The sequence below is a fragment of the Nelumbo lutea genome, chromosome 1 (genome assembly GCF_056320005.1).
Source record: "Nelumbo lutea isolate HS-2025 chromosome 1, American lotus-T2T, whole genome shotgun sequence".
NCBI lineage: Eukaryota > Viridiplantae > Streptophyta > Magnoliopsida > Proteales > Nelumbonaceae > Nelumbo > Nelumbo lutea.
In genome coordinates, this window is record NC_142684.1 from 92,093,724 (window position 1) to 92,104,451 (window position 10,728).

The window sequence follows — 10,728 nt, forward strand, 5'->3', positions numbered from 1 at the left end:
GAATCTGCCACTGAAAAGTATCATATACGAGCGTTGGAGGGTAGTCTCGTTCGACATTTTCCCAGAAAAAGATTTACATATAGTTGAAGTCTTCTATCGAGGCTAACGAGCTTATATAGGTAGAAATTCTAAAATTATTCTGCTGGTTTTCCATTACTGGGGAGTTTTCTATAACTAATAGACGTGAGAAGGAATCAGTGTATGAATCATGATTTCTATAACTAATAGACGTGATGCCAATCATTGATCGTTTCTACACCATTTCTATAGGATGAAATTGGAAAAATTGCAATATAAGATACCCACTATTCCTTACAACCTTGGTACAACAATCCAAAGCTTCTTGTTACACCAATCAAAAAATTCATCCATTATATTGAAGTATCTCCTACGCCAATTCCTAGAGAAAAGAAGAGGACCAATGACTCCCCAGAAACCCAGTGCATAACAAGTGGCTATCCATGAGTAGAAAAGCAAGTTGTTATCCATAAAACTCTTCTTATCCCCCAATTCTCCATTGCCATTTTGATGGGGTTGTGATGATGGTTTGTCCGACAATGAACAATTTACATCTAATGGTGGTCCACAGAGTTCTTGATTACCAATATAACTGTTCTCCTTGAAAGTAGCAAAGTTCTTCTCATAAGGAATTCTTCCAGAGAGATGATTGAAGGCCACATTGAAAGTTGAAAGGAAAGTGAGCTCAATTAATTGAGGAGGAATATTTCCATCAAACTTGTTGTGCGAAAGATCCAAACTCTCCAGTCGTTCCAACTTTTGAAAAGATTTAGGAATGTGACCAGTCAAATGGTTGTTGGACAAGTTTAAGGAATACAACACTATGAGATCTCCCATTTCATTGGGAATTTTACTTGACAATCGGTTCATTGATAAATCAATTGCTGTCATGTACCGAAGAGGCTCACCCTCATAGTTGTATACATTGCCCTTTATGACGAGAGGGATTTTGAAATCAGGTGAGGATATATAGCTTAGATAGATTGCCATATCAGAAAGTGAAAGTGCAGATTCTATCTTTAATGTGGTAATATTGTTGAGGCATGAAGGAATGCTCCCAGAAAGGTTGTTATTTGAAAGGTCCAAGACATGCAGTTGTTGCATTTGGCAGAGTGATTTTGGGATGGGGCCCTCAAAAAGATTTCCTCTTAATAGTAGCAACTTTAAATTTGAGAGGATTGGCAACCAATTCTCCATATAGCCAGACAAATGGTTCCTACTCAAGTCAAGCACAACCAAAGATGAGATACTTGATGCATTGATTGCTATAGGTCTTGTGATGTCATTTCCATCAAGACGCAAGCTGGTTAAACTCCACATATTGGAAAGTCTTGGCATGGCTTCCAATTGGTTGTTTGATAGGATCAATTGTGACAACACAGTATGGTTTTCAGTTAATCCATTGGGCACTTCACCTACAAGGTCATTGTTGGACAGATCTAGAATTTCTAGAAACAACAAATTGTGGAATGAGCTTGGAATGTTTCCTTCAAGTTTATTGTTGGACATGTTTAAATACTCTAATTGTGGAAGGAGCTCATGAATGTTGGTAGGAAGTGAGCCTTGAACACAATTATCAGAGAAGTCAAGATAAAGGAGTGATGGTGATGTCTCATTTCGAGGATTCACCGGAAATTGACTGTCTAAATGGTTACCTCCCAATGACAAGACTTGGAGTGATGTTTTATTGTACAAAAGCCAAGGAGGAATTTTACCTTGAAGAGAGGCATAGGACAAACTTATAAAACTTAAGTTGTATTGAGTAGAAAGGAAGCTGGGAATGTGATTATTGAGCTTGCAATTGTCAAGAAGTAGAGAATCAAGTTGGAAAGAAGGAATCCAAGTTGGTGATTCTGTTTCAATCCTTAATTGGTCATTGTTTGAAAGATCAATATGTTTAAGCTTGGACAAATTGGCAAACAGGGAGAAGGGGAGTGTTCCTTGAAGCTTATTATGAGAAAGATCAAGTGACCTTAGTGATGTCAAGTTATTAAAGGTCGAAGTGGGGATAGCATCAGTAATTTGATTGTAAGAAAGATCCAACTCTTGTAAATTTTTTAGCTCACAAATCCCTGCAAAGCAAAGGTTGCCCAAGGGGAGGCATTAGCCTTCAATCGAATAAGTGAATGTAAAATTTGAAACCATTATTTTTTATATGTGAAATAGCTGACGACATCATCATTGTTTATTAATTGTTTAGAAAGATGACGTGATTCTCTATTCTAAGATAACTAAGAAGAAATCTAATGAAGCAAGTTTTCACGAAAAAAATTGGGTTGTTTGGATAAAACAAAACAGCTCGGACTAGCTGTTTGGGGCCTTCTTATGCATGACATGTTATCCCGCTCCTGTTTATCTTTTCAATTGAAAGAATATTGATTGTTATTACTCTTAATTTTACCCTACACCCATGCTACTGTGTCATGCACATGAAGCTTCAAAGTTAAGAACAATTCAAATTCTTTTATTTATAACTGTTTTCATCTCCTGTTAGAGCTACTTTGATATTCGAACAATCATCATAGCCTTGCATTAGGAATATCTCCCCATAAAATAAAGAACAGAATTATGAAGATATTTCCAATGCAAGGTTGTAATGGCTGTTTGAATGGTGTTCCATCGAGCCTTACATTGACTGAAGCAAACCTCCCCTATTTCCTATTTATCTCATAAATTATCTCTAATTCATATTTATCCTCTTCCCCACTTTTCATCTATATTTATTAAAACAAGATTCAAATAAGATATTTAACAATTATTTAAATATAAAAATGAAATTAGGTAATAACTAAGACATTTATTAAAAACATAAAATATAATTATAATAGGTTTAATAATATTCATATTATTAATAATTTTATATTTTTATGAAATTCATAAGCAAATTATGTAATAGCAATATAAATTATAATTTTATAGAATATTCAATTCAATAATAGAATTGTATTTTAAAACATAAATAAAAAATTATTTAAATAACAAAATACTAAAAATAGCTAAATATTTATGTAACAAAATATTTAAAATTACATAATAACTTTAAAGAAATAAAATTTAAATAGCAAACAGATTAAGAATTTTGCATATTATTTAAATATTTAAATAATGAAATATTTAAGGTAACTAAATTTTAAATAGTTAAAATAACGAAATTATGTAATAAATTAAAAAAAAAATAAAGTGTAAAATAATGATTATAATAGATTTCACAACTTTTGAATTAATAATAATTTTATATTTTACAAAATTAAAAACAAAATTATGTAATAATAATATAAATTATAATTTCATGGATTTTTAAATTTAATAAATAACTAATGTCTTAAATATTTAAATAATGGCATTATTTAAATAATTAAATAATATTATAAATAACTAATATTTAAATACTTTAAATATCAAAATATTAATAACTATCATATCTTATATATTACTTCATAAACAAAATATAAATTAAATAACAAAATTATGTTATAACTTTAAAAAAAAATACCAAAAGCACAAAAGTAATTATAACTAGCGGGCCCCATGCGATGCATAGGATATGCCCCCTCCTTGTCCCTCACCCTTGTGGTCAAGATCCCTTCTCCATCCTTGGTGGTGGGGCGGGATGGAGGCGAGGCACCCATACCCCGTCGGGGATGGGGAAGCCCCAAATTTTCCCGACTTCGAGGCAACCACCTAAAATAATCTAATTTGTGGATATTTTACAAATAGAATTATGGAAAATTAGGGTACTTTAAGAATTAGATTATAACAATTTGGCAGTATTTTATAAATGAACTTGTTGGATAAGAATATGAGGAAAAACTTAGAAATATTTTAAAAGTCAATATTAAATCTACTATTTTACTAATTTACCATCGGGTTAGGAATTATATGCAAACCCATCCCTTCCTCGTCCTTGATTTGGAGCAAAAATATTTTCCCCATCCCCACCCTTTCTCTTCCCTATCCTTTTTTAAGATTTGAGAAAACTTGCCCCATCTAGGGTAGGGTAGGGAATTATTGTTTTATATACTGTTTTTAAATAGATTTTAAATGTTTTCAATATAAAATTGAATATTAAATCATATTTTAAACATTATTAAAAAACAAAAAATAGATTAAATAACAAAAATCTATAGTAACATTAATAAGAACATAAAATATAATTAAATAAAAAAATAAATATTATTGAAATAGTGAAAGTTGATTAAATAAACTTTGAGGTATTAAAGCTTTTTATTAGTTATTTATTGTATTTTTGTTATAAATATATTTTTAGAAATTGTATATTTTTGCTATAAATTTTGAATAATTGTTGGACATTAAGCTATTAATATTTGTTAGAGATTAATCAATTAATTTAGCTGAAATTAAAAGTGTTTGCTAGGCAATTCAATTTGGTTGGATATTGTTTGGCTAACCAAACTGATTTGGTTGGGATAGGGAATTAGTCACTAGAAAGTGACCAACCATTACTAAAACCTAACCATTGGTTAATTAACAACTGTTCAAATTTTTAATGCTTAGCATAATTTACATTAATCATTGTAACTTAGTAAAATTTTCATTAAATTTTTGCAAACATTATATATTCGTAAAAGATATTACTAATTACTTAAAAAAATAGTCCATTATTATTATTATTCAACTAAATAATTGTTAAAAATTTGGAAATTCCCCTTCCCTGACAGGGAATGGGTGCCTCACCTCGATCCTGCCCCACCATTGAGGACAGAGTGAGGATGGGGTAGAGTGTCTTGACTATGTGGCGAGGGACAGGAAAGAGTTTCCCATCCTGTGGATTGCATGGGGGCACTACTAATGTAATTCTAAATTTACACATGTATAAGGCCCTCCACTAGTTAAGCTGTATGTACACATGTATAAAATTTCAAATACAAAAGTAGGCAGTACTAGGTATGTAAGTCAATCCTTCCAAGTGGGACAAATCAGTCGGAAAACAAAGTGAGACTTGTTTCAGTTTGGGGAAAAACCCTTCACAGATCCCACAGTCGTCTCTTTTGGACTTGTTCCTAGCACATCTTTATCATTCAAACATTCCTACGTGTTTCTTGTTTTCTAGAAGAAAAAAAACAAAGAAATAGAGAACTGAAAAAAGAACTGAAAAGGGGCACAATTTAATTACCAATGTTTTGTTTTTTTTTTTTTGGCTAATTTCACTAAACTGCCAATTAATCAATTGTCACATTTGAATATTATGAAAGGAAGAGTTGATAGGTATGCGAGGCATATACACATAATACCCAAATTTAATTAATTGATATAAGAAGATGATACATGCCCTAATTATTTATAATTCAGCGAAGCCGTTTTTTAGGTATTTCCCTAAAGAAACGTAAAATAAATTTCATTAAAAGGATCAACAAAAACAAAAAGAAGAGGTAGCAGTGAGTACCTGTCGGGATATGTTTCAGATTATTGTTTGCTATACGTAGTGCTTCCAACATGGAGAGGTTCCGCAATAGGCCCAAAGATAAGGTTTCATCGGTGAGACCGTTATCCCGTAGATATAATTCCTTGACATTCGTCAATCCAACTAATTCTGCAAATGATCAAATTAATTAATCTATTAATTAAGTAATAGTTTGGAAAATTATTATTAATTAAAATTTATGAAAAAGTACCAATATGCCTAATGCAGATTTCTGATTCCCACTGCAAAGTTATAAACATTCAAAAGGTTCAGAAACCACATTTTATGCATTTATATCTATCCATGAATTGGCATTAATTCCAATGGCACAGGGCTTACTAGGTGCAAAGGCTCGAATTGAAATCAATTCCCCACAACTTTTTCCATGTGTTTATTTTAAAAATTATGCATTCATTTCATATTGGGTGTTTGATGGTCTTTTTCTCTAATAAGCACTTACATAAGCATCTGGGACTATTCCGTCCTTCATTTTCTTTCAAATTTTACGAAAGCACTTTTATAAAAATACTTTTATGAAAGTATTTTTATGAAAGCACTTTAACATATGCATTTTTTATGAAAGTACTTTTATAAAAGTATTTATGGAAGTTCTTCTATAAAAGTACTTTTGCAAAAGCACTTTTATGAATGTACTTTTATAAAATTCAAATAGGGATAATTTTGAAAGAAAAAACTAGAATAAGTGCTTATTGTATAAACACATAAAAAAAGTTGGAAAAAACTAGAATAAGTGATTCGATTATCAAGGAGGCACCTGTAAGTAGCTTTCCATCACCCAGATTGACAGAGTCGAGGTACAATGCTTCGAGATTCCTTGCTTCTTTAAATAGGGCTGCAGAAATTTATAATGCCTGTTAGATGGAGTTATAATTAATTTATATCAGATAGAAAGAGAGAAAGGTGTTCATATATACCCATTAGAACAACCCAAGATGAGCCTCCTGATATATCAAGTGTTTCCAAATAACGAAATGCGCCACACTTCGTAGGTAGATTTCCACCATTGTACAGATAATATAGCTCTAATGTTTTGAGATTGGTTGCATTGCACAGAGCTGCATATATACATAAATGAGGGTTAATTGCTTCAAAATATACATACATATAAAGAATGTTGATTGGAATTTTTAAATTTTTAACCAAAATAACTTTATTGATTGATTTATTCCTATTTTATTGTAAGGGCAAAGTTACAAGGAGATATTTGGTAGGGGTGCAACCCGAGTATATTGGATGGGTTGATGGTTAATTGATTAATGCAAATAGCACATATACATCTTGCATGCATGGCTAATCGATTAAATTGATGCCATACATATAAAGATTAATTGTGGGTTTGAATTTCTCAACTTTTTTTGTAATTTTTTATAGCCAAAATAACCTTGTTCATTGATTTGATCCTATTTTATTGCAAGGGAAAAGTTGTAAGGAGGTTCTTAGCTTGATCATGTATTTGTTATGTATCATAAGTAATAATTAATATGAAAAGTAACATTTATGTTTTTACTTGTCCCTCTAACTGATGACTGATGACGGCAATATCTTGACTGACTTAGGGTTGCATTGAAGGAAGATGTACCGTCAGTCTTAGGTCATGTTTGGGAGTGCTTATGTTAAAAATAAAAACATGTGTTTATTCGAATTAGTACTTATTTACATTTGACACCGACCTTTTTCAAGTGTTTATTTTAAAAATTATGCATTCATTTCATATTGGGTGTTTGATGGTTTTTTTCTCTAATAAGCACTTACATAAGTATCTGTGATTATTCCGTCCTTCATTTTCTTTCAAATTTTACAAAAACACTTTTATAAAAGCAATTTTACAAAATTATGTTTAAGAAAGTACTTTTATAAAAATAATGTCATGAAAGTACTTTTACGAAAGCACTTTAATAAAAGCATTTTTATGAAAGTATTTTTATTTATGAAAGTACTTTTGTAAAAGTGCTTATGGAAGTACTTCTATAAAAGTACTTTTGTGAAAGCACTTTTACGAAGGTACTTTTATAAAATTCAAATAGGGATAATTTTGGAAGAAAAAACTTGAATAAGTGCTTATTGTATAAGCACAAAAAAATTTGGAAAATTGGGCTTAGAAAATAAGCCCTTATTTTTAAAATAAGCACTTATCTAGTTATATTAGGCTTATTTCCAAAACACCAATAAGTGCTTAATGACCCAAATAAGCACTTATTTTTAAGCACTCCCAAACATGACTTAAATATATCACCAATAATTGCTTCTTCATTTGGCTTAGAATCACTAATTTTTTATTCTTTAAAACATTTTTAACAGGTTACTTATTGGATAGGTCGCATGACCTTTGGTCTCTAAAACATCTATTTTCAATGATTCAAGTGGTTTTAATTTAGATTGATTTCAACTCAAACCTTCTCCATTGATACATGTATTCTTATTTTTATTTTCTATGAATAGATCGGATAGTGTACTGGCTTTTCTGAATCATAAGTCACCGCGTCTATCTACTTTTGCTATACCTCCATTTACTTTGATTGTTTTCACCTCTGTAGATTTATCTAGTTAATAGTAATGCATCTCTCATTGTTTACATTTTTTTTCCATTTTGTTTTAATCATTTTAATTATATTATTTATTTGAGTGAATTAAATTATTATTATTATTATTATTCATCGTAATTTCTGATTTGTGTGTGAAAGAGAGAGAGGGGGAAAGATTAATTATAAATACCCGTTAGAACAAGTGATGATGAGCCATTGTGATCGCCGCCATATAGATCAAGTGTTTCCAGATTGTGGAATACACCGCACTCTGTAGGTAGATTTTCAGTAACGTCCAGCCGCAGTCCTTTGACATTCGTAGAATTGCAAAGTGCTGCATAATAGATAATACACATGCATAAATGATTAATTTGAGAATAATAAGAGATTATTTTTTATCCAATAATATCATGAGTAGTTACCATGTAGGACACCTTCTGTGAGATTAGAGTTGCGTAAGTCAAGGATTTCAAGTGAAGAGCCATTATTGTCCAAAAGACATGGGGGTAGGCTGTCATCGCTTAGATTGTTTCTAGGCAGATATAACGTCCGAAGACTGGTAGATCCACATAATGCTATAAACACATTAACACCACAATTTAATTAATTAATAGTATACAAGAGCCAGCAGTCAAAGCTCAACACAGCAATTAAATTTGTTTTACCTCTTAACAGCAAAGAAGAGATATTACGATTATTTCCCTGCAATGATACTTCTTCCAAGAAGGGGAGAGAACGCCCTAAACACCAGGGGAGTCCATCATCGCCAAGATTGTTCCAACCCACCCACAGCATCTTGAGATTGTGCAGTTGACATAAAGCTGCAAGCTTGAAGATGTTTAATTAATTATATACTTCTTTCAGCACTTCTTATATATAACAGAGAAAATTAAAGAAAATTCTTGACTAGTACCTGTAATTTGAGTTTAATGTCATTTTGGTCTTCAAATTTTAAAATGTGACAATTTAATATTCGAATTTTTTAAAACATGTCAATTTAGTACAACTGATTAACAAATAGGTACTAAACTGGCATATTTTGAAAATCTGGGTATTTAATTGTCACGTTTTAAAGTTCGGGATCAAAGTAACACTAAGCCCAAAAAAATATGAATATATATAATCTCCATCTCCTTCCAATAACTCAGAAAAACCAACAGAAAAGAAAAAACATAATAATTAAGATATAAAAAGAGTGTTCAACATTAATAGTTACCTTGTACATTAATCCAACCGCTGATTTTGTTGCCAGATAATGCTAGGGTCTGTAGCTGTTTGAACTCTGTAAACAAGGTGGCATTTGGGTACCATGTCCCTTGTTCTGATTGCCTTTCATATGAGATATATATAGAGATGACTCGAGATGTTGAAGAAAATAAGTCACATTCCACACCCTTCCATTTGCAACAATCATCTCCAACCCAATAAGGAAGAGCATGTCCATTTGGAAAGTTGAGAGAGTCCCTCAGCTGTAAGAGAGCTCTCCTCTCTTCCTCCACACACCGGTGTGTTGTTGTTATTGGTGATAAAGACGAAGATGCTCGGCAACCATTAAACCTCAAAAGCAACAAAAACAACAAAAACAAGGTTACCAAGAACTCCACAGCAACCTTGTATGAATGCTGCAGCCTGATACACCTCATCCCCATACTCACTTAATGAACTCAAGTAGGATGGAATGGGAGCTGAGATTACTTCTCCTCAATCCTCTTATTTATTAAATATTATAGCCCACTCTCTACCACATGTTCAAAAATGATAAAAGAAGATTAAATATCTGTGCAGTTAGTAGGCTGTACTCAAAGTCCTAATTGGTAAGCACTTGTCAATGGTGACAGCAAATAGAATATAGAAAACTCCGCGTCAAACACGATACCCAGGCCTGGACTTCCGAGTCTTCTTGAATCTTCATCCATTCATTCATGTGACGTAAGCCCAATCCAAGTATCCAACATCACGATAGATTAATAACTTTTCTACTCAATTCATCTTACCATCAGCAGGAAGATGAATATGAGTGACCTGGGCCTAAGCCTTAACAGGATGTAGCTTAAGCGTAAGCCCAATCTTCCAGGTCGGTTTCTTAGCTAGGTCCATATTATGGTTTGGTTGATCAAATATTTTAAGTTCGATGGCTCAGGCAGCCCAATGGCGCCAGAGGGTATTAATTGGGTTATTAGCACAAAACAATGGTGATAAACGCATAGAAAATAGGAGTGTAATTTGGGTTGAACGGGTTGGACCAGGTTAGCGTTTTACACTAATTTTAGTTCACACTTTTGGGTGGGTTTATTCAAATTTTCACTAAAACTCAACCCGAATCTGCCCAAGTTATACCCTTAATAATCTTCTAGACCAATTAAAAGGGAATTTGATTCCACCAAACCATACGTCAAGCAAAAATTCCAAGATGACCCACAATTACACCACGTCAAACACGATACCCCGGCTTGAACTTCCCAAGTCTTGGTGAATTTTCATCCATTCATTCATGTAGGTGATAGATAGTGTTGTTATCCTTACCAAATTAATCTGCTTTTGATTTTATATTTTATCAGGAAACATTCAGCTTATAACGGCAGATTAGCAATGGATCCATTTATAGTGGCGTATAAATAAGCTGTCCCTATAAACGCATCGGTTCATTATATAGTGACAGATAGATTCGTCACAAGCAACCACCTTTAATATATAACTGCATATATATCTGCCACTAGGAAAAAAACCATACATTTTAGCAGCGGA

The 10,728-nt window shown here is 32.2% G+C and overlaps 1 protein-coding gene across 1 annotated transcript; it reads right to left on the reverse strand.

The window, feature by feature from the left end:
- Positions 1-312: 312 nt before the first annotated feature.
- On the reverse strand, positions 313-9,632 carry LOC148876125 (cuscuta receptor 1-like). The gene is made up of 6 exons (XM_088966413.1): positions 9,200-9,632; positions 8,649-8,804; positions 8,406-8,558; positions 8,174-8,317; positions 5,423-5,569; positions 313-2,090 (listed from the first exon to the last, which is right to left on the reverse strand). Exons 1-6 carry the CDS (start codon positions 9,630-9,632, stop codon positions 313-315), a joined length of 2,811 nt encoding a protein of 936 aa, XP_088822539.1.
- Positions 9,633-10,728: the final 1,096 nt, after the last annotated feature.

Coding starts and splice junctions, on each gene's coding strand:
- LOC148876125 (XM_088966413.1), bottom strand. CDS start 9,632: ATGGGGATGAGGTGTATCAGGCTGCAGCATTCATACAAGGTTGCTGTG. Junction 8,805..9,199: donor CGGTTGGATTAATGTACAAG/GTAACTATTAAT, acceptor TCAAGCTTGCAG/CTTTATGTCAACTGCACAAT. Junction 8,559..8,648: donor CTCTTCTTTGCTGTTAAGAG/GTAAAACAAATT, acceptor ATGTGTTTATAG/CATTATGTGGATCTACCAGT.